The sequence below is a fragment of the Osmia lignaria genome, chromosome 12 (genome assembly GCF_051020975.1).
Source record: "Osmia lignaria lignaria isolate PbOS001 chromosome 12, iyOsmLign1, whole genome shotgun sequence".
NCBI lineage: Eukaryota > Metazoa > Arthropoda > Insecta > Hymenoptera > Megachilidae > Osmia > Osmia lignaria.
This window is the reverse complement of record NC_135043.1, coordinates 7075404-7099843: the sequence shown is the minus strand read 5'-3', so window position 1 is coordinate 7099843 and position 24440 is coordinate 7075404. Positions and strand designations below refer to the sequence as shown.

The 24440-nt window shown below is 39.7% G+C and overlaps 2 protein-coding genes and 1 long non-coding RNA gene across 7 annotated transcripts; 1 reads left to right on the top strand and 2 right to left on the bottom strand.

Annotated features, from left to right (window-relative positions):
• Positions 1 to 203: 203 nt before the first annotated feature.
• LOC117602909 (uncharacterized) lies at positions 204 to 11805 on the bottom strand. Its single transcript, XM_034321467.2, is given in 4 exon segments — positions 204 to 6508; positions 6596 to 7709; positions 7812 to 7905; positions 7907 to 11805. Coding segments are annotated over 4 exon segments (1308 nt in total). The 5' UTR covers positions 7943 to 11805; the 3' UTR covers positions 204 to 6444.
• A 150-nt stretch (positions 11806 to 11955) lies between these two features.
• On the bottom strand, positions 11956 to 24373 carry ERR (estrogen-related receptor). Of its 5 annotated transcripts, none has more exons than XM_034321463.2 (9): positions 24201 to 24373; positions 14743 to 14889; positions 14480 to 14593; positions 14263 to 14392; positions 13749 to 13970; positions 13568 to 13603; positions 13268 to 13408; positions 12982 to 13184; positions 11956 to 12794 (listed from the first exon to the last, which is right to left on the bottom strand). In XM_034321463.2, the coding sequence occupies exons 1-9, from the start codon at positions 24201 to 24203 to the stop codon at positions 12456 to 12458; spliced, it is 1335 nt and encodes a 444-aa protein (XP_034177354.1). In that variant the 5' UTR covers positions 24204 to 24373; the 3' UTR covers positions 11956 to 12455. The 5 variants fall into 5 exon arrangements, with proteins under 5 accessions (XP_034177354.1, XP_034177352.1, XP_034177353.1 ...); XM_034321461.2 differs by lacking the exon at positions 24201 to 24373 and adding an exon at positions 21217 to 23161; XM_034321462.2 differs by lacking the exon at positions 24201 to 24373 and adding an exon at positions 21217 to 22665 and having other exon boundaries at positions 13749 to 13955.
• LOC117602913 (uncharacterized) lies at positions 17196 to 20401 on the top strand. Its single transcript, XR_004581078.2, has 3 exons — positions 17196 to 17586; positions 19741 to 19818; positions 19873 to 20401. It is a non-coding gene; the product is annotated as an uncharacterized LOC117602913 (long non-coding RNA).
• Positions 24374 to 24440: the final 67 nt, after the last annotated feature.

The following is a 24440-nucleotide window of genomic DNA, read 5'->3' as shown; positions in this document are numbered from 1 at the left end:
AACCTTGCCTACCAAGAGGTGGCACAAGTTCACCTTTTACGCGTCGCGACGGTTGGATCGTCAGCCAGATCGGAGAGTCACTTATCGATCTAGAAAGTATGCTACCACGATAACGACAAAGTTCCTCGGCAAATTGGAAGAGCCCAGGGGTAATCGCGTGAAATTGCAAGGCATCATACCCGGAAAGACACCAGGCTCGCACCTATATCTACACACAGTTTGCAGTCGGAACAGTGGGTGTACGTGCTGGATCCATCGGAGTTTGCATCCGAGAAAGTGACGTTGCTAAAGTTTCTCTCAGCCAGCTCGCCCACCTGTGTGGTCTTGATTCGCCGACACACGTATCGGCATGCAAACGAGAGACGATAAGTTCCGAGTACACTTTCCAACTAACTAACTATTTTTGCTGATTTTATTTCGTATTTCGGCCGGAATATGAAATTCGTGGAAACGTTTTCCCGTCTAACGGGACGTTAAAAAATACGCAAGATACCTTCTTCTTATTATTATTATTATTCGGTTCTAAGCTGCTAACATCGATAGCATACGATTCTGTGGAGTGGACGAGGTGACAGGGCAAAACGGGCAGGGTAACGACAGAGTAGGATCAGGATCAGCTACTCTTCCAGGAAGGGATGCGTTGGCCCGTGAACTCGCTGATAACGCAGAATTATAGTCTCGCCACTGGCAGAACCACCCTTTTCGAGCCAACCATGTGACTCCCTACAAAACGTCCTATCGCCGCACGTACCGAGGCGTGAGCAGAAGTCGCTTTCCACGCGTGCATCATTTCTTGCTTATACGAGAGATTCTTTCACCTTTTTTTTTTTCTCCCCGCACAGTGCACCGGACTTTTTTTCACAAGGAAATGAAACGATCGTGAACCTTCGTACGAGAAACGGATAACGAACGGGGATGAAAGGATAAAGAAACGTAGCTCTTAATAGAGAAAAAGAAAACGGGTACGCGTTACTTTTCGTATTCCTGGATAAATATTATCGATTGGAAAATGGAGAGGAAGCGAGAAACGCGTGTTCTCGAGATGGTTTCCTCGAACGAGACAACGGGAAGCCCATATTTGTAATTCGTTTTCTTATTCGTATCGACTTCCTGTTCGAGGAACAGGAGACGGTATTTCCGTTGAATTAAAATGCACGTACGATGAGGGAGGTAATGAGTCGGCAAGGCGACGACAAAAAAACTGCGAATTCCAGAGGATTTTCTCCGGGAACAATTTGCTTGGTCTTCCTCGTAGTTCCGTAACATCGGACGATTAGATTATCCAACGGCCCGACGAATACTGTATACTTTTGTCGTTTTATTTTCAGGGGGTTACAACGATCCTACGACCGGCTGCTATGCCGCGTCTAATTGCCAACGAACAACCATAATCGCGACGCTTCTTAATTTACGAGGCAACGTTTCCACCGCGATGTGACTAACGTTGTTACCTGACTTTTCGCCAATCCTTCATAATACTAATTTCCGGGGAAAATTTAACGACGAATCCGGGTAATGAACAGGTGTTCTTATGGAGTCGCACGGGCAAGGAGATGTTTGGCATCGTATGCATTTTCCCTCGAACAGTTTTACCGTGCAACTTGCGGATAAGATCTTCGTGCGAACGCGAACGTGACGTTTTCGGTGGAAATTAAATGCAAAAGGAGCACAGAGTCTCTCGGTCGTGCCAAATAACGGCAGACGTGAAGTTACATTTTCTTTTTGGAAAGCTACTCTCGCTGGAAAAGATCCGAAATATTTTCATTGAAATTCTTAGCATCCACAGTAATTCTATTCAATATTCAACGGGAGGATAATTCTCGACAAAAATTTCACGGAACGGCGAGCTTTTTCCTTGACAAGAGAAAAATCATTGGAGAACATTTTCGAAATTGCACCCACGGCCTCTTCGTTTCTGATTATTTTTCAATTACACCGCTGTTCGCTAAATTGCCTCTGTTCGTTGGCTCGTTTCGCCGCACCGAAACAATATTCTGATTGGTTCGAAGGAACGCGAAGAAACGAGCAACGGAACAGAACCAGAACCAGAAACAGTCAGTTGGAGGATATTTAAACAATATTTAAACAATTTTATACCCTCTCGCGCGAATATTGTCGACCTACGTAATCGCTTTTATTATTATACTTTTATCTTTCTGTTACCTTTACCTCTTTCCTTCTTTTTTTTCACGTTTTTCCTTAGGGTGCAATGCGTCAACGCGATTTCGCGCGAAAAACTCGAACTTTCGTGTCGTGAAACAAGGTAATTCGCTTGGCATGTCGCGTGTCCCTACGTTCATTTCTATTTTTTTTCTTTTTTTTTTTTCAATTTTTTTTTATTTTGCACGTTTTACACTTTGCCGCGCGAGTTTTCACCAACAGGTTCGGCTACGAAAGGAAATCGCAATATGGGAAAGGTTCGTGATACGAGCTTTGATCCTGTGTCACGGTGCTCGAACTCATTTCGAAAATTATCTACTCTTTATCCGAGTCACATTTGAAAATCACGTTCTCAGAGAAGCAACGAACCTCTCTTGCTTATTGCTTCTACCTTTCGATGTGGCATTGAATATTTTTATCATGAAACTTACATTTATTCAACACTCATAGGTTAATATAAATCAATTAAAAGAAGAGATAAAAGGAAATTCTTCGCCACGTTTTCCTTTTATCGAAGGAAAGCCATCGTTTCACGCAACTGTGCCGGTTTCGACTCAAGTTTGTTCAGCTTAGAGAATCGTACGAATCTAGGAAGAACACACGAACGAATCTTGATCTCTTCCTTTTTATCTTCCTGATAAAAGTTCGACGCCGATCGGACGCGTCCTGTGGATCGAGACGAGACGGGTCGACACGGAACGTGACGTTTCAGTCTGCTCGAGAATTTTAATTTCATTTCTTATCCGTGCGGACGAAAAAGTAGGGGGAGAAGAAGGAGATCGTTCGAGAGAACGAAAGGAAAAAGAAGATTTAGATGGAGAGTCAACTGTGCCCGTTTATCTCGACGTGACGGGAATGGATTTTCGCGGACGACACTGAGCAAAGATGATTACACCCTCGCGAAAGGTGTCCGACGATCTGACGTTTTCTCACGCACTTCCGACCTTCCTTTCCTCACAGATACTACCTTCTTACTTCACCGAGGTGCCTGCTCTTTCGAGATACGGCTCGGCCATCGATCCCCTCAAATTTTCCACGGTATTTCTTCAAACCTATTGCAGCCCAACCACATCAGTCCAACCTCTTCGCTAGAGGTTTTCCTGCTACCTATATGTGACCTCGATATACTGGGTGATTCTCTCGCTAGTGTACTCTGCGAGTGCAATCCGTCGAGGTATCCATGATAGGACCTTATCTGTCAGCTTGGGCCCATTTATACTGGTGCGGCGACATTTCCTTTGAGTACTATTCGTGCACCAGAAGAAAACCGAGTTCCATCAAGCTAATAAGTAACAGAGGGAAAGGGAATAGTGCATTCGCACCGCCCAATTCTTTTCTAATTGGTCCACTGCGTGACGAAATACGCTAACGGAATGAGATACGGGGGGGATCTATTAGAAAAGAATTATCCTTGCCCCTCTGACTTTTTAGCTTGACGGAGCTCGGCCTTCTTCTGGTACGTGAAGAGTACACTAGCGAGAGAATCCACCCTGTATCAGACAGACTTGTCTTTCATATTTCTCTACGAACAACGGACGGGTTGAACGAAATATAAACGTGAAATTTTCAAATTCGAGGAAACAAGAGGGAATCGTGATTAAATCGCTGGGATATTTCGAATGAAACCGGCGAACGGTTAATGGAAGGAAGCATTTCGAGAAGGTTTTGAAAACAAAGAAGAGCGGGGCGAGGTGATCGAGACGAAGGAAACAACCGCGGCAGGTGAATGAAACGAGAGTAATGCAACCAATTAGTAAGAATTAGCATCAAGCCGACGGAAGAAAGTCGGCGAAAGAGGGGAGTGAAAAGACGAGAAGGAAGGAACGTTGCATTCCCTCGTTCCCGCTAAAATAATTACCAACCACCTCTTCACCCACTATTCCATCCTGTTCGCCTCTTGGCTCACTCGCGCTACCCTTTCTCTGGTTAAATGATTTTCGTGAGCGTTTTTTCCACATCGATACCTACTAGCCTCCTCGATTTTAACCTGACTCTGCTTCCAGAAAAGTTCAAGTAATCCTGACGAACGGTCAAAACTGGCAAGCTGTTGCCTTTGTCTGAGTATTCCCCGTATTCTTGAGAGGAGGAGGTACTGCGAACAGCAAGACTTAATCTACTAAAATTGTTTTTCTAGAAAATTTAGGTGTTACAACGAGCAGACTCTCAGAGGTTTTAGTGACAATGGCCAGAATCACCCTCCAGTCATAAACTCGGGTCTCCCCAGAAAGAGTGTTGGTAAAAGGGCACACGGCCCTTTTAAGAAAATCAGGAAAGGACGAAAGCGGGGGGCAGAACGTGTAACAAGGGTGGACACGGACCCTCGACGAGGAGAAACGTCGCCGGAGTATTGAATAAAGATCCTTTATCGAAACCTTTGACTCTTCGAAGCATTGTCGACATAGAATGCGACGACCCGTGCGCTATCCGTCGACTGTGCTTCGACGTTGCTCGCAGGAATTAGGATATAACGGCACCCAGCGTGTCCCTAACATTTCCTGGGTGGCAGCGAACGTACAAAATTCGAGATATAATCTTCCAACTACTTTAGTTGCGAGAAACAATTAATCAAATGCTGTGTTACGAAATTATCAAGAAAAATGGTGTTATTAATTCAGCTTTGCTGCTCACTGTAAACGCGCAGGAAGGTGGAACGAGAGACCGCTCCTTTAGGTCGAGAGGTTTCCGGCACGGTGGCTAATTTGTTATCTCCCACCGAGAAACAATGTACGACTAATCTGACTGACGGGTAATCGCGAAGAAATGATAAGTAATGGGCAAATTTGTTTTCGGGAATTTCGCGTTTGTTTCTGATTAATCGCCGTCGTTTGTCAATCCTCGAGCCTCCAGACGAACGATTCTCCTTGGCTTAATTCTCGTGTACCTACTTCTCTCCTGAGAGAGTTGAACAACACGGAGAAGATACAAGTCTCGAATAAACGTATTATGTGCAGTTAAGTGGAACGAAGAAAGTATTGTAAATCTTTAGAACGAATGATACCTCTGCCGAGAGGTGTCGATTCGTTAGAAATACCCTCGATAGTTTCTCGCTAGTTAGTAATCAGTCCGTTCGTATCCGAACGCGAACGAATGCAAACAAGCACCGGCTACAATCGCTCTTAATTATATGCTAACGACCGATCTCTGGAAGTCAGATAAGGTTTTCAGTTGGTCCGCACATCCAACCTGGCAAAGTTTCCATGGATTTCAATTACAGAGAGTCCTTTAATTAATTTCTATTATGAACCGCGACGATGAAGGCCGAGGAAACAACGTCGAAGTACGACAAAATCACTGAACGAAAATAAAAGAACCGAAACTCGAATTTCTGATTTAAATCCAAGTTACTTTTACCTATCAGCGAATAAAAAATGTATCATTTTCACTGTGTACACGTTTCTCGAACCAGCCCGTAGATCGTTCGAATCGAATTAAACAAAAATATCTTCTGTTTATTCGATTCTGTTATTAACAGAGCCGCTGATATGCTATCCGCGCAAATTAAACTGATCAACCGTGGTACCTCGAAAAATTGTTATTAAACCATTCGGGAATCGTGATAGTTTGCGTAAAGCCAATTATAAAATCTACCCAGTTTCGTTCACCGGTTCCCAGTTTCTCTGTTCGACGAACAGCGAAAAAAAAAGAAGAAAAAAAATATTTAAAAAACACCGCATGCTCGGCTATCTTTATCAAGGTTTCGTGTAATTTTAACTGGATGGTAATCACGTTGGTAACGCGATATCGTTCGACGATCCGTTGCTCGTGTAAATTCTATCCAGAGTTATGCCCGAAAATTGGTGACGATTCGAAAAATCCTACACGAAGAATCGAGATAATAAGAGAACTTCGTTTATGGCTACTCGTAAAACATGACGAACGTAACCAGCTGCAAACCTCGTAAATATCAGTCAGCAGTGTCCTGGATCATAAATTTATGGACTGGTTCGAAGTATCGTTTATAAGATTGGGTAAATGTTCTCTCGTACACTCGCGTGAAACGATCACTTCCCTCGCTAAAGGGAAACATGCCAGTATGAATGGACATTTTTCTATCATCGGTATCTCGGGTGCACACAGCTGCAATATGCACCCACGTCGATAACAGAAAAAGGCTTGTGCCCATCCATACCGGTGTAGAAGCATTTCCTTTGAGTACATTAGCGAGAGAATCACCCTGTATAATAAAGGCTCACCTCTCATCACTCGCCTAACTTACTGCTCCGTTTCCATTTCGGAAATTCGACCGATTCTAATACCCTCTATGCTCGCTCTTATACACCTACTTTATTTTTCATTCGCCTGCCTGCTGCACTCGATATTAATTCCTCGTTGCTCGGCAGAAACGTTGCTATCAAAAGGAATACATAAACTTTTATTTCATTGAAAGTGCAAGGCGATATATATATGCATTATGGAAGAAACATCTAATATCTACCTGGTTCGTTTATCCTCCTGTCCCAAATTATAAAACCACCTGAAATTTTTCTCGATACTGGTGTTCAAACTTGCACGCTTCTTAGACCTCATCTTTGTATCTTCCGACGCTGGGATCGTATTTGTAGGAGGAGCCAAAGTGACGTTTCGAAAATTTACAATGCGTTTCCAAAAATCGTTATTCGGTGGAGGTGTTCTCAAAATTGCTGATTCCTTTACTTTATTCCAACTGAGAGTGGTATTTTTAAGAACTTGAAAGATACTATTCCTGCTACTGCTGTAATCGTAATTTACTTGACTGGTTTCCTCTATATTAGAAATCATTGGACTCTTTTCAAATTCTACGAAATTTCTATTCGTCGCGTTATGATATTGCATCGTGATGAACTTCAAATCGTCTTCTTCGCTGAATGTATTCTCGTCGGAAGGTACGACATTCGAGAAATCGTGAAATACGGGAAAATCTCCTCTACCTTTGGTCCTCGCAAAATCCCGTTTCATATCAGTGGACGTTATGCTAACCTCGGAAGCAAATATTGATTCAGTAGTCTGCTGATCTTCGACATTTTCTGCGATTGATTTTTTATGGCTCGTAAAAGTCGTTCTACCTGTAGCGTTAGCGATAGCAAATGTTGGGATTGAAACGTTATTCTTCGTCGTGGATTCGTTTGATTTTAAGATCGAAGATACTGTTATCGATGAAGTTAACTCGTTCGACGTACCGAATTCTTTCGTTAACGTCACCTCATTTGAAGTACCAACGTCTGATGTCGAATATACGTTAAATTGGGAAAATCTTTTAGTAGTAGGTAAATCTTGCTCGACAACGTCGAAACGTTCCTCCGTTCGAAAATAAGCAACCAGCAAGATCCTGAAGAGACGAGCCAGTTTCTCCTCGAAGATGGAATCGTTCGGTTGCGCCTTTTGCAGTAGCAACAGTCTTGCCCAGTCAGACTTCAGAGCACCGAATGGCAATGCGTTCAATGAACATTTGAACTCGCCTACCATCATACGAATCGTAGGTAGATTCTTCGAATCGAGCTTCGACAAGTAATCCTCCAATTCGGCGATGTCGAATTTCAAGCACTCGTCGGACAGATCGTCAGCACTTGTTTCTGCGAATAAAAACACGTCTATAACTTATTTAATGAGAAAAATTTCGGAAAAAATATCGAATAATCAAATCTTGTTATAAAAGAAAATGAAATACCACTTACTGGAGACGGTAAAAAGAAAGAAGAAGGTTACTAAATAGAGAAATAAACTCGAAACCACCTCTCGCGACATGATTGCCACGCCAACTGATTGCGAGCACCGAGTATATTCTATTTCGTTCGAATCGGCACATTTCAAACGCGAATGCTCGCAAATTTTTTCTGCCTTCGCGACGCCTCGCCGCCTACAACGCGATAGCGAAAACGAAACGATTAAATTTTCCAGAGACGTATCACTGGCAAACCTTTTTTTTCTCTAACGTATTTGTTAGAGAAAAGAATCACTTAACGATATTTGTTTCTTTCTCTTTCACGAAAACAAAGTGTCTCGCGTGAATACTCGTTTCTCTACCCTCTCAAATCCACATTGTTGTAAACAGTATCCACTATGATATATGGAACATCTCGCGGGACGATTCATTTGTCATCATCCTTAACACGCACTCGTTCCGTAACAGAGAGCCATTCTCACGGTACGCGACGACATAATGGAAGAAAAATAGTGAATGCGATTAAATTGGTTGATGTAACATCGTTTGGTAGATATCGTTTGTTTTTAGAGTGAAAAAAAGAAAGAAAAATTTACAAAAGTTACGAAACAGAACAGGTGAATACAAAGAAGAAATTGCAGGTAAGTGCAAGAAAAGACACACTATTTGATTTACAACGTAAAGATTCACTGTATATTTACAGTATTTCTTGTTATCGTTATCTTTATTACCATCACGATCATCATCATCATTAATATCAATATTAATATTCTTTATCATTATCATTATTATTATTATCAATATCTTCATCATCCTCGTCGTTATTACTATCATTACTATTATATAATATTTTGCTCCACAATTATACTCGCTTATCTATTTTATATCTGTCTAAATTTGTATCGTTCGTTTTGTATTTAATTGTTGGTTTGTTTTATTTTGTTTTGTTTGTAACCCTGAGACTACGATTCTACCGCAACGGTGAATCGAGATACACGTGTACACGCGAGGAAAATGCTTGTAAAAGTCGTGAAAATCCAACGTCCAAGCAACGCGTTCCCTCGGACTCGTAAAAATATTTTATCTGGCCCACCCTTCTTCTTTCTCCTTTCTTCGCGCAACGTACCACGATAAACAAAATAGAAAAAAAAAAAACAAATCGAATCGCATTGTTATCGGTATGCCGTATTAATTAACACGACGAATGGCGTTCGACCCTTTGACTGTGACGTAGAGACGCGGTTAATAGTCGAAGGGTGAAAAATCGCTGAGAACAAAAATGATATCTAAGCGTTTTAAACGCGATAACACGTACAGTACGATCTACGTTTCGTTTAAATATGTATATCTGCCACCGGTGTTCTTAGGCCCATCCTCGAACAAATCATCGCGAAGTAGTATGAAAATCACGACGTTACAAAATATAGGGAAAAGCATTCGAAAGATCGATAACGCCTCGATGGAACGCATAGAGACGAACGTTTACGCGAAATCTAAAACGTATAAGGCGAATGATTCGAAAACAGGACGTGGACCGGTTTGTCCGAATAACGTGTATATCACAGTTCGATGAAAAAGAGAAAAGGTTATGCAGCTGAAGTTTGCTACAGAAAAGGAAAATAGTTTACAAACTATCAGAGCCTGCTTGTATTTTGTTTATAACACAAGATTTTAATTACCTCCTATCCGATATTTGTAGCGTCACCGTCTCAAACTAGAAAACTGAACATGGTACACCATCGAATAACATTCTTCGATACCTCGATACTATCGACAAACGCATCGAAACTATCGATTTCTTCTTTCGAAATTTACAACCCAGGGAGGCAGTGTAATAAACACGATTCTGTGTAGAAATTCTGAAGAAAAAAAAAGAAACTATGTACATTCCGAAAAGGAAAAGAAAAAGAAATTCGCCATGGATTTCTAAACCGTTTTCTTCGTTCTTTCTTTCATTCGTTTCTCATTATATTCGTCGTCTACTTCGCAATGATGAACGAACCATCGTGAAGAAATTACATCATTGGTCAACTATTTTTTTTTTTCTTTTTTGTACGTATGTAAATGCCAGGTGGATTAAACGAAAATTTCAAGTTAAACACAGTCCAGACTTACATACAATTGTTAACGAGAGGAAAAACGAGAAAGAAAAACAAATCAAATGTGTATTGTAAAAAAGAATTATTTTAGCTGATTAAAATAAGAGTTATTCTAGTTTAAGAATCAGAAGACTGGCAAAAAACATTCAGTCTTGAAGTTTGAAAGCAACGTGTAAGGTGAAGGATCAATAGAAAAAAATGAAAAATAAAAACACCTTGATGGAAAACAGTTTTTATACTGTTTTTTACACAGTTTTTATACAATTTCTTCCGTATTTCCGGGACAGAAGTATGTAAATCTGGACTAGGATTCAGAAAGAACCCGAAGACTAAAGTAGAGAAAATAAAAGAAACTGAAAAGGACGACCCGGTTGTTTCTTTTAAAGAAATAGAAAATTAAAAGAACGAGAAAAAATATATAAATAATCGTCCTGAATATTGCACTCTACCGCTTCAAGATCACACAAGGTTTCCAAGTCAAACGTTTTAACATCAGCCAAATGCTTAACGCACCTAATTTACTATAATATTTATTCTATATTTCATTTATTAAATAACTTCTTTCGTTTTCTTTCGTATGAAGCGATCATTAACAACAAACAGGCTGATTTAAAAAGATTGACTAACCCTTTCGGTACTACAAGTCGACATTCAAATTAAACGATACTTTATCCCTATGAGTTGACCTAATAATAATTATAAAGTATTTTTAATTCGATCCACAGCATCTACACGAAAGGGTTAAAAAGAAATCTTGTCGCTTGTCGTGTGTATAATCGACAAAAAAAATGAAAAAAATAAAATTCCATCAATTTGTCGCGCTAACTGATTTTCCTTTTTCTTTTTTCTAGGAAAAAAAGAAATTGAACGTCTTTGCGTACGAATTAATAGCTCCTAACGATATTACACGATCTGTCGCTTCGAAAAAAAAGCGATATTATGCACAATGATCGCTGCGAATCACGTAACAATAGTAACTAGATAATAAAGATCCCTGAATACATATATAATATAATATAATAATAATAATAATAATATAATAATAATATAATATATATATTCTCCTACGCTTTCCGTGTGGCATACGCGAACAACATTTCGCAATCATTTCAACAATCCATTAAATTTCTTTTTTCTCCCCCTCCTACGCCCGTCTCTTCTAAGAACCTGGCAACCTGGCCAAAAGGTTCGTTCTCGAAGCATATCATAATATTTTCATTATTTCTTTTTTCCTTCGTACTATGGCTCGTAAGTAAAGAAAGAAAAAAAAAAGAAATAGGATGGCCTTAATTCAGAGAACGATCCAGCCATTCTTTATTCTTCTTGTTCACTGGTTCACAGCTCTGTTCGCGTTAATTGGTTCGATTTGTACAACGGCGCATACTAAGATTTAACTTCGCTCAACTAATTCAACTATGGATGTTCAATGCAGTTACACACATCGATACGTTTTACATTTATCAGTTTTTTTTTTCTTTTCTTATCGCACGTCTAACAGTATTCTTTTTTTTTCCCCTTAAAATGTGCAGTTATTCTATGTATATATATAAAACGACGTACCCTTTTATCGATACTATATTAAAAAATATAGAGTTTCGTGTTCCTTCTAGTCTCGAATTGACTGTATCATTTTTATTCTTTCTTTTTTTTTCTTCTTATTTTTGTCTTGTTTTCTCAGAGAGAAGACGGTAACTAAAATAACGATCGAACCTGGAGCTACGAGTGTGATTTTGATTGAACTGGTATCTTTTTTTTTTTCTCGTTTTTGGTAACACAATGCTAAACACTAAAACGTCAAACACCCACAGTTAGTACATTTGCAAATTTTTGTTTAGTAGTGTCTACGATGTATCACCGGTTCGGCGATGTATCGTCATCTTAACCCGAACAGTACGTAAATGAAATCGTTTCGTGTATTTGGTAGATGCTTCTGTCTGGTCGACAGATTTATTTATTTATTTTGTTTTCTTCTCATAAACTATCCTAAAGTGAGAGCTCCGGAAAGAAAGCATCTCGTATCTTGTACTACGTACCCTCCTATCCTGACATATAACATGATTTCTTTTTTTTTTTTTTTTCGTTTTTTGTTTTCTCTGTACCTGTAAAAGGGGTACTCGAAAAGGAAAGTTTAGTTGTGTCGACGAAACGGTGTGCTTGCTATCGTATATGATGTTGTATTTGCGAGTTTCGACGATTGCTGGAATCACTGGCCATTAAGCTCCACGCTCCAACACACTGTCGCACATTCGAAAAAATAAAGCCCTTCTCTTTTTTTCATTTGCTACTTTGTATTTTCGAGTCTGCTGTTCCTTTAAAGAAAACGAATAGAACTGCACAACGTATCCGTTCTCGTTTCACTTGACACTCACTCGGTCTCTCGCTTACACGTCTAAGAACTGTCGAGAAGGAAAAACGTATCTCCTGTACTCTTATTTTCTCACTGCCAACGTGTATACAGAGCATAAACGATGCTGTTGGTTACCTCGAACCGGTAACAACGAATTCCATCGGTGTCCTTCGGTACACGTATCATTGTAAATTAAGTTCGATTCGATGTTTCATCGATAATAAGCGGCTTCCAGCATTTCTACAAATAACTTGTTCATCGGTACTTTACCCGTTCGATAGACACTCGACCAAAATCTCCTAACAATTCCATCGACCTGCCTGAGACTTGGCAACACTAGGAACATGTTTTGTGTGGCGCGTAACGCTTGTCCGGGTCTTATTGCTGCCACGCAATCCGAAAGGGAGTTCAAGATAGTATCGCGAAAGCGATAAAGCGTTTGCGGCTCGTCCGATCTTGCATCACTATTCGCCAGTATCAACGCTTTCAACATGTAATATTCTTCCCTGGTCAAACCTAACCGTTGTAGCCTCTCAACGATTTGAATACACTGTTCAAAATCAAATAACACGTTGTATCATCTGTCGGTAAAACGTTAATGTAATTACATCTAGTTAGAAATTCGACAAACATATAAATGTAGGAGAAAAGTCTTGACTATATGAAAGTACTAGAAAATATCATTGAAGTTCGACGAAAACGATCGGCAAAGATATTGAAACAATTTAGATACTTACGTGCGTATATAGCTCCGTACAATGACATTCGCGTGCGAGTCTCTCGTCCAGGGTGAAGTCTTGGGCAAACCTTAATCTACCATTATTAGGCATACTTCTCCACGCTAAACTAAACGTCAAGATCTCGGCCCACGTGCTTTGCAAAAGTCGCATCTGATCGTTCAACGCTAAACCGCTGAATCCAGGGATCTGCTTTGCCCAACCTACGAATTGATAATACCAAATTAATAAATAACCCATTTACAACTTGGTATTTGTACTTGAAACAATTCGTCCGGCATGTTACCGATTATTCCAACTAATTCCCGATCGTACAAATCGGACAATTGTCCGAGCACTCTCTGATCCGTATCAAGAGTCTGAGAGAGATTGGACACTTGCAGCATATCGGGCTCACAGGCAGCCAGTGCCTCCAGCATTTTATTATCTATCAATAAAATAAAACCGTATACCGATTAGAACGTAACTGTATTGTTATTAATAAATGATGATTTCGAATCACGAATGAACACAAATCTACTGACAAAATCGACATATTTGAAAAAGATGAAATATAATAAAAAAGTCATAGGAGCTGATGGCTTACTTATTATTTCGTTAGAAGCTCCTGTTCCTACGTTTGCTAGAAACAATAAAATATATCAGAAATTTAATCGTACTTGTCGATTGAAAGATTTTTATGTTGTTCGTGTTCTATATTCCATTCGATCACGATTGAAAGAAGGTGTTTTACAGACGCAAAGGATTATTTTTAAACGAACAATCACCTTCCAACGGGGCTGTCTTCACCGGTGTGTAAGGATCAGTGGATCTTCTGTACTTTTGTCTACCTCCTCGTACACGATCCAATCGGACTCCCTCTTTCAACATGCCTTGTCGAAGGCACTTTTGAAACCTACAAGCTTGACACGCTTTCCTTCTGCGCTTGTTTATCTCGCACTCACCGTTTGCCGGACACGTGTACTCGATGTTACCTGTGAAATTACTCGCTATTTTATTGTAATATACATGGTCCTGTCCCAGGTAGCACCAATTTAGTAGTTAGTCTTTCTGGATGTATGGATTTTTGAATCTTAAAATTGCTAAGAATTATTTTCAAACGGTGAAAACGTTAAATATTTCAAATGTGACCAGATATTCATAAGTAATAAAAAAAAAAGAAACAGGCATCAAGGAAATTCTTATGTTAATGCGGTTAGGCGGTTTCGATCAAGCCCGATGGTGCTACCTGGAAAACTCTGTACAAGGAAATATTAATAAGCACGAAGGAACACTTATTACCTTGTATGGTTCTTTTGAAGAAAGCCTTACACGCTTCGCAAGACGCAACCCCATAATGAAACCCACTCGCAACGTCCCCGCAAACAAGGCACAGCCTTCTTGGTATCATGTCCTCTTCTTTAACACCTTCCTAAATAAAAGGTAGCTTAATTTATATAGTTCGTATTCGTTTGTAAAGATAAGTCGATAGCGTGTCGTAACACCAAGTGGCGTTTACCTCGGGTGTTCCTAAGGGCTGCGTAGTGGACGAACAGTGATGCATTTCCGGGCTACCGGGGCTACCTCCACCCCCGCCGTAATCGGGTGGCACCTCCATTTTACCGCAGATCACCTACGTAAATCATAAATCGAAACGTTAAAAAGATCCTAAAGAGAAGCCTCGCAAACATAGAACATGGACAAAGAATGCTTCTTCGTCTATCGCTTCCTTTTAACTAAGGAAAGCCTACGTTATACATGTGTATATGTATATATATATACCTCTTGATGTTGAAGAGTGGTGGTCGGTGAACAAACTTGATAGTTTTGCGTAGGTGTCGTAGGATTCTCGACTTCTTGCTTGATATTTGCCATAGTTCTATTGTTCCCGATCATATTTTCTATGCCGGCACCGGACATCATACACACCTGGAATCATTAACGAGTAATTTATTTTCTTTCCTATGCTGCCTTCTATCGTTCGCTTTTTTTTTTTTCACCCTACATGGGCATAGAAATAATACCAATTGGAATCGACAGAATTGTAATCGAGGGTTTTTGGCGAATTTACGAGCGACGACAGTCGTCGTTCGCGTTCGCTACCACCGAAAACCGAAGAGGCAAGAGTTCTGCTTTGCAGTCGGCTGCACTTTTTCTTTTCGATGCTATTTTTAAACGCGACCAACGCCTCAAGCATTTTTAGAATTGACTTCAGAAAATTCGCGGTACGCATCGAATGTTGGTAGAAGCATCACCGTGGACTACCTTGCATCTACGTTTACTAAATTTTACCCTTTGCATTCAAATTTCGCACCGGACGGTATTAATGAGTATAATAAGGATAATTTTTATCGCGAAAAAAAAAAAAAAACAATGGATAAAAGGGAAAAAATGGACAAGTCCTGACGAAAGACGTCGGGTAGGAGGATGGTGAACAAAGTAACGGTGAAAGGATTGCGTAAGCCTGTCCCTCTACCGCCTTCCTCTTCTCGGTGTCGTACATTAAATGCAGAAGAAGGGCGAGGGGGAAGAGGAAGGAGCGCAGAATATCTGGTTAGCCTTGAACTTGACTTTTCTGTGAGATGCAGTTGCGACCGTTTGTGAGTAATACCGAAGAACTTGGAACGCGTTTCGAGATTTATGGCGCTGGCCAGATACGATCTATCAAGAGCAAACCCTTATCATTGCGGATAGTTTCTCTCGCGAGAGAGAATTTAGCCATATTTAAAATACGAGGTACATTAACGACAAATCGATTCTGTTCATTATTTTTATTGTCAATTCACAATTTCCTTGGTACAATATCTTTCGAAGCGGACGTGTAAGTAATAAATTTTACGCTTTGCGTTCCAATTTCGCACCGGCCGGTATTAATGAGTACAGGATAATTTTTATCGCGAAAAAAAAAAGAGGGGATAAAAGGGAAAAATTGCATGGACAAGTCTTGACGAAAGACGTCGGGTAGGAGGATGGTTTTTCATTAATTATAATGTTAATTATAATGTAACGAAACTTATTAATCGAGCAGCAACCGAAGGACAGATGAAAAGAAGGAAGAACTGTATGGCGAGGAGGAGAAAAAGAAAAAACGAAGCATCGAAGCATCTGGTTAACCTCGAACTTGACTAGTCGTGCGAATCGCATCACGCGTGCGTCTCCCACGTTTAGATTAATGAAATGAAAACCGACAGCATCGGTGTACAGTGTCGGATTGCAGTGTGATACAACAACGAAAGGATAAGGATAAAAATCATCTGCCATTCGTTAGAGGGAAAGAGAAGGGAAACGGCAGAGTAGAACAATAGGGGAAAAGAAGAGAAATAAACAAGGTTAAAAAAAGAAAGTTTGAAACGATAAAGAAGAGAGATTGCGTAAGCACACCACTATTCGGCGACTTGCAGCCAACCGTGTGGGGATTCTCATTTTTTTTTTTCTTACATTCTCTCGTCTCTAACCTTTATTCGATTAAGCGGTTACCGAAACGCAGACGGAAGGAAGGAAGGAACGAAGAATGGAAAAAGAAAGAGAAACGTATCGCGGTATCTGGTTAGCCTTGAACTTGACTTTTCTGCGGGAGAAGCGGCCACGTTCGCGAAGGCCGCAAAATCGCGCCAACACACAATTTTAGCCGCCGAACTCCGACGGAAACGGCCGACTCTACGCGACCTTGAGTCACTCTGTCTGTCTCGTTCTGTCTCCGTTTCCCCTCGTTACGACCTCGCTAGCTGACACTCTTTCTATCTTCTTTTATCATCGTTTCAGTTTCCTCGTGTTCCGATGTTTCACCATTGGTCCCCCCGTTCCCACTGTCCAGAACTTCTGACAGTTTGAACGAGGAACTCTACCGTAAATCCTAACCAAAAAAAGAAAAAATAAATGATACTGTCAGAGGAGTTTGCGTGTTTTTCCATCAAATGATTTTTCTCGCTGAATCGTTAAGACCCGCATACTTTTCAAATTGACACGAAATCGTTCACTGTATTAATGTATTTTTGCGCAAGCGACCTCTGCCTATAGCGCGAACGCGAATCAAGGCCGTTTCATTTTGAATCAGTTTTCGTAGTTTTTCACGTACGCACGCGACACACGAAAAAAGATTAAAAAAAAACAAGCAATATAGCTCGCCAATGAAGCGTCCGTTTTTAGAAGAGACCGTGACCTAAATATCGATTGCACAGATTGTTACCTGTGATCTTATTTCGATCACGATAACGCGGCTTAATTACGATTAAGGATGTCTTCGTTACGATTCCATTTTCATTATGCTCGATCTAATAATAATTCTTCTAACGCTACCGGCCGTTCCCGATGCGAAAGGGGTTTTCTCTTCCGATCTGCGATCACCGTACGATCTATAAGTTTTTCAAAGTATGCGTATAAATCTAACTTCTTTTTAAACGCATCGATTATATAAGCGAGAGAAAAGCTGACGCACGAAAATAAGTTTTAACAAATATCAACGGTTGCAGTTTCGATAGCGTTTTATTTTAACCAATGTTTCCTCAATCGCGAGTCCTTGTCGTAAATTAGAGCTGCGTCGACCGTGAAAAACCGTCATCGATCGTTGCGTTTCGTGTAAAATCGGGAAACGTTCGTTCTTTTTCGACGGAACCGTCAAGTAGATATGTAAGTACGGACGCGTAAAAAGAGAAAAGAAACTAACACTTGCGTGTGTTGCGCGCAACCTCAACCATCAAATCAACCTCATTATTAATTATCAAACGCGAATGACTCACGATTCGATCGAAACAGCTAATTAATTCACTGTTAATACTTTCATATTTTTGGATGTAAATGCACACATGTCGAAATAGGAGCACCGTTATAAGCGACATCTGGACCTCGAACCGAGTGATAACAAATGAATTATTTCGACTGAAATTATTGATAAACGGATCAATGAAGAATGTAACATTTTCATCCAATAATACCCAAAGTTGTGTACTAACAACATCTTGCTGTGCCTCTTATAATATATGCTTTCAATTTCAGATACATTGACTAATAATTGACTATACGTTTATTGTAACACCCGTTAATCATTTTTTTTTTAATGGAAATTTAGCTAGATTGAAAAAAAAAAATATACTAATCGAATTGAGTAACCTCCTCCTTTTCGAAGTCTGTTAAAAACAAGGGAGAAGAATCAAAAACACGATCTTATTTTCTTCCGTTTCGACGGATGTTTACTTCCTTCGAATAAGCTTCCGATAAAAAGAAAAAAGAAACATCGCGGCACGTTTACCGTGACCATGATTTCGCAACAAGTCGATCGCGATGACCCTGAATTATTACAATAGTCGGAAACTTGCGATATTATACGAGTGTGTACGTATGTAGGTGGATACTAAATTAGAAGTTCAGAGAACAAATCGATTTCCCGAGGATGAAGACCCTGGGTCGCGGTCAAGGCCAAAAGCTTCGGTAACCACTATGTTCCGATTTTGTGACAAGTTTATCCAATAAAAGTCGCGATATTACGAGTCAGCGTAACATTCCGAACTATCGCTTAGCTAATTCGAAAATCACTTTTTCTAATCCATGCTTTACACCTTTGTCAACTCCCGAAAAAACTGAAATGTACCGAAAAATAGAATCGTTAATTCAAGATAAAGAATTATTTCGTGGACAAATAAAACGAATCTATCTTCGTATTTTTACGAAGCAAATATCGCGGGTATAAAAATTTCGTCTGTTCGCATATTGTCCAAGGTTAGGGCTGGCCCGGCTCCGAAGATGACGTCACCGACGTGTCTCGTAGTCTCAAACTTCAACGTTCCCCACCCCACCCCACCTACACTGTGGGTGCTACGAAAGCCGATGATTACCAAGCGTGCTCCTTATCAAAGCAGACAACGCATCACCGCGACTCGCGTCGACCAATCGTCGATCAATGCAGCCGACAGGCACCCCACCGTCCTCTTCGTTCGATAAGAAGCCGACCGATGCTCTTCGCGGATAATTACATTGGCATTGCTACCTCGCGCGCCTCTACCCTTGCTCCCTATCGACACTCTCGATTTCTGGTCACATCACTTTCTAACATCATTTTCCAATCGTTTACACGTTCGCTATTATCGATCAGTAATTTTAATTGCCGTTCGTGTAACTTATACTATTAGTTTCTATATTTCTGAATATGAATAAACGTATGGTTCTTATCAGAGCACCGAAGTGAAGCTACGTTGGCCACGGTCAGCTCTTCGATAAGTGACCGATGGTGCTTTGTGGGCGCGAAAAATGAACTAAAAGAAAAGAAAGAAGACAAATTGTAATTCGAAGAAGATGGAAAACAGAATCGTAGGAAAATCTGTATAAAGTTAAAACCTAAGAGATCGAATAGCGGAAACACATATATTCAAGTTTCCTAACCACAAAAAGATGCATGTTTCACCGCAAAAGCTTACTGACACTACGAACTCCTGTTTATCCATCCGTGCATATGTATGCGCAAGTTAAACACGGATGAATGCGCGCGTGTACAGCAGATATCTCGCGCAATTTTACAGCGTGTACTGAGATGCTGAGAGAGAGAGAGCATATGTGTATGTGTGTATGAGAAAGAGAGAGAGAGAGAGAATTAAGGCGAAGCAAGGTCTTCAATATGAGTGCACACATATGTACCACGAACGCGCTTCTACCTGCGAACACGACCTTCGCGATGCTACTCAATCGCAGAGCTGCTCTACTAGTCCATTTCCTTTTTCAAAAATATCATATAAAGAACGATTCCTTCGAATCTTTCATCCGTTTCTTCTAAACATTTTTTCAATTTCGCAGGCTACCAAAAAACAACTTGGAAAAGATACGTGTTCAACCACAACCTAATCCAGACCATGCTAGAGATACGTAAACATCGTAAGTACTTAAAAAATAAAATGGAAACGATTCGAAAACTTTTTCTAATTCAAGGTAACAACAGTCGAGGAGCCTGGAAATATCGACTGACGCATCCACGCGACGAATGTGTTCTTTTTATTAACTAGGTATCCTACGATTTCTGCTTTGCCAATCGTCTGCTCGAAATCCAGACGATTTTATTTCCGGTCCAGGGTCAAAGTATCGCGATTAAATCATTTCTATGTTTCATATTACCTTTCCTATGATCGAAGTGTCGAGTAAAATCGAAAGTAAAGGGAGATTCCATGATCGTCTGCATCTTATGCACGTGGAATTGCGTAAGACTAGAGCCGCGTGGGTGTAGGTGTGCATGAGAACACTTTAATGCGTTCAATCAGATAGACACCATGCGTGCAAGCCACGAAATATGTCATTACGTGATTATCATATCGTCACTCTAATTAGGAAACCTTGTAATTCTACTTTTGGCAAAACATTTTCGAATAAACATAGTACAATTCAGTACAGGATAATGATCTTGTAAAATTAAATTATTTAAACAAATTTTCCCAATGAGTGTGTTAATATCAATGATCACAATACAATCGGCATTATTTCTAATGAGATAAATTCTTATTACAATGAAAATGACAAAAATTTAACAATTTAGTCGAGTATCATTGAAGAAATGGAAATATTTAGAGAAAGTTTTTCGACTCCGGTCGTCGGTTTAGGCATACCACATCGTCATCAAAACAAACAACTTTTTCATATCGATATTCCCTATGTACATAGGTATACGTGGAACAAGTAAAATATTTCAGCGAATACTTGGCGTCTTACATTTGAAACGTAAATTAAGTTTTTATTTTTAAAAAATTTCCCGCACGAGGGTTAGAAAGGACGAAACGAAAAATGCAAAACAATCGCGAATTGCCAGTTACGTTAAAAACCGGCAGGCGTAGAAAAATGATCGGTGAGTTACAGGATAGATTACCTAACAGACACGTCGTAACGTAATAACCGAGTTGTCGCTAAAGCTGACTGACGGTACGCGAACGAAGATAATACGTATTCTTTTTGTATCGGAAAACAGGCGGGTGTGAACTTGCTACTGATACAATCGAAACCATTTGTACACAAATGTTTCCTATTTCAGGAATTAGACAAATTCCACACGCAAAAGCATCGAGCATTTGCGCTGGTAACCTTTCTCCGAACGTAGCAAAATAAATTTTGTTTAATAATTCTTATAAACAAAACGTCACGCATCAAAATGGTTTCCATTTCGCATCGATCAAAATTCTTGCCGTTGTTCGATCGAGAGACCAACGGAAAGGAGCAAGATACGCGCGCGCAGCAACGTAAACAAAGCCACGAGAGAAAGATGAGAGGTTATGTGTATACGGCACCTACCACATCGTACATCCAGGCCTCCATGGCTGTCAGTTGTTTCCCTTTTCAACAACACGAAAACACCGTGCTTCTATTCTTTACACTTTTCCACGAAGAAAAAGCGAGAACGACCACGAAGTCGAAGATCCGATCACACATGAACAAGACACACGCGTATATGTACGCACCACCCCGTACCACGACGTTGACGGCGCGACGAGCCGTACGCGACTGACGGCAATATACAGGATACGGTAATACACGAAGCCAGCCGATCCTAACACCGGGCGCCACAAATCCGCGAAACACATTTCTTACGCTTAATTACCTTATCATTTATTTTATAGTCGAATACTCCAACGATGCATGGAATCAGTAACGTTACAGAGGCTAATTTTTGCTATTAAATTCCATACTGTTATTAATTTATCAAAGGGTAGATGTTTCCAATTTTATAACTCGATTTCTACGACGTATAAGCGTTCCATAACAAATTATAGCATTTTTAAATTTGGAAAATTACATTTGATGTAACTATCTACCAGTCTAATCTAAATTGCAACTGTAACCACGTCGTTCAAGTACACGATATCGCTATGAATATTATCACAGTCATGACCAATCGGTCATTAACTTCTGGCCTCGAATCAATTTGAAACAAGCCAAGGTCTCTTGTACAGTCAAATTTAATTCGAGTCGAAATATAGTAAATATAGTCAAAATGAATAACCTTAAAATTAAATTACGTTTCAAAGATATCTTTAGAAATTCGTGTATCCGTTGTACAGAAACGTAAACGAAAGAGAAACGCGAGGGCATTGCGTACGCGTACGTACGGGACAATTGAATTTTCAGACGTAGGTAGATCGATCGAGCTCCAAAACTCTCCCTTTACCCCCATAATTGGACCGGTCCAACGGCTGGTCCTAAGTTGATACGCTACTGGCGTTATGCGTGCTACGTGTATATCGTGATGGAAGGGTGAGTGGGTGGGAGACGGAGGTGGGTAAATGTGGCTTTGGCTGCGACGGCAGAGCGGTGGCCAGCAACGGTGGCGGCGGTTGTGATGGTAATGGTGTCGCGGCGGTGGCGGCGGCACTGGAGGCGGCGGCTCCGCGACCGACTAAGGAGGGGGGAGAGGAAGGCAGCCAGTGGCCTTGAACTTGACTGCCGCCGTTTTTGCGCACAGCCGTCGCCCGCCCAAAACAGCCCACCAGCGTAGACTCCGGAGTTTTCATTCCGATGATACCACCTCCCTTAACCCATTAATTCTCAGACGTTGAAAATATATTATTATTCACGATAACAAACATCAAATACTGCATATATTGTACGCGGGCTGGTTTTTGGACTAATTATTCACAACGGACATATGACGCAACCATACGGTATACGCCTGTATTATCGATATTTTGTCCTTGCCCTGGATACTAAAAATTATTGAGATAATCAAAGAATTATGAATTAGATATCACACCAATTGCGTAAAATATCTAGCAACCTTTTTGAGATTTTTGTTCGAAACAAAACTTAATGTTTGTGCATTACAAAAAAATACTTCGTATAAGAACATAGTTTTAGGGGAAACATTGAAAACGCAAGAAATCGAAAAAATGACACTAATAAATGACGAAAGGAACGAATACAATGTAGAAATACGTCTTCGAAAATGTTGTCAGCAAATAAAAAAATAATAATGGGACCGGTGCCAATGGAACCAGCCGGTAAAAATATATGTATAACCAGGGTTGAGGTAGGTAGTCTACAAACTAACCGGATCGATATGGCACTCTCACTTTCTCATATTCTCGATACGTTTATCTGTGTCGTATCTATGGTGCTCTGCGTAAATTTCGAAACCTTTCACTTTAAATGAATTACTTTGTGCAACTGTAGTGACATTTAAATGGTTGTACATACATACTATAAGATTACCTACAGATTAATTATGTTAATGTAATATTACAGCAAATCATTAGGAAAGAGTACAAGCGAGTGGATTATTAAACGATATTAAATAATTATAAAGAATCAATTTCTGAGCGAGATGTAACAGGCTTGCTATACATTGAGAAAAACTTTTCATCAAAAATATTTTTAAGAAATATGTAACTCTTTTCCTTTTTCTTACACCTAATGTATTCAATCAGAATTGATATATAAATGCATAAAATATATTCAAGGAAACTATATGTTATAATAAATTTAATTTAGTACTCGTAGTTTCTAAAAAGGCAAACATAAACCGTCGGTAATATAGAAATGTATCATTTCATCCGTCGGTATTATTCCAAATATTTAAATAATTGCTGTGCTTTTCATTATAATGCTGCAATACCAAATTGTACTTGTATATAATTTCTATAATCAAACAAACGTAATGAAATTGTTTGGGATGTTCCATGTATTTTTTGACAATATAATACTCCTTTATTTCAAGAGCACATTAGTTTCCTCTTCAAATAGAACCTCTTACACGCAAGATGCAATGTATATTTTTGTAAATATAATCAGAATTAACATTGAATCACAAAATTAACAATTTAAATATGATGTACAAATAAAAGAATATTGTACCATTAAACAATAAAACTTTAGTTAATATTAGATGAAAAGCATGGTACGGAACTGAACATCACATTCTTATTTATCGTCACATGCTTGATTTCATAACTCTCGTTTTTTTGGACGAAAAAAATCAAGGCCATAATAGCAGTTGTGAAACCCGCGAAGCTAATTTCAATAGCAGACAGCAACTTTCGAAAGAAACTTAAAGAATTGTAATTTATATTGTAAATATAAATCGATGAATGTTGTAAATTCAACAATTACATCCGGAATATTAAATAATTGCAAAGAGCATAACGCACAGTAAGATGTAAACGAATTTGTAACAAAGATGGCGGAGTAAAATTTGGCAGATCGTTGATACTCAATTATTTTCACTGTATTCGCAGCACTCATAAATAATATTAACAAATATGAAGCAAGATGAAACAGCTTACCATAAAACTCGTAAACACCTTTTTATCTCCATCGGAAAATCAACATTTTCAATCACAAGAAAAATATTGGAGCAATGGCCGATTCCACAACTCACTAGGAGCAGAAAACTCGATGACTTCGATTGTAGTGCGCGTGGCGCCATCGAACGTTTGTTATATAGACAAGAATTATACAGGGTATTGCCGACCTAATGACACAACTGAAAACGGAATGAATCTACATAATAAACTAAGTTAAAA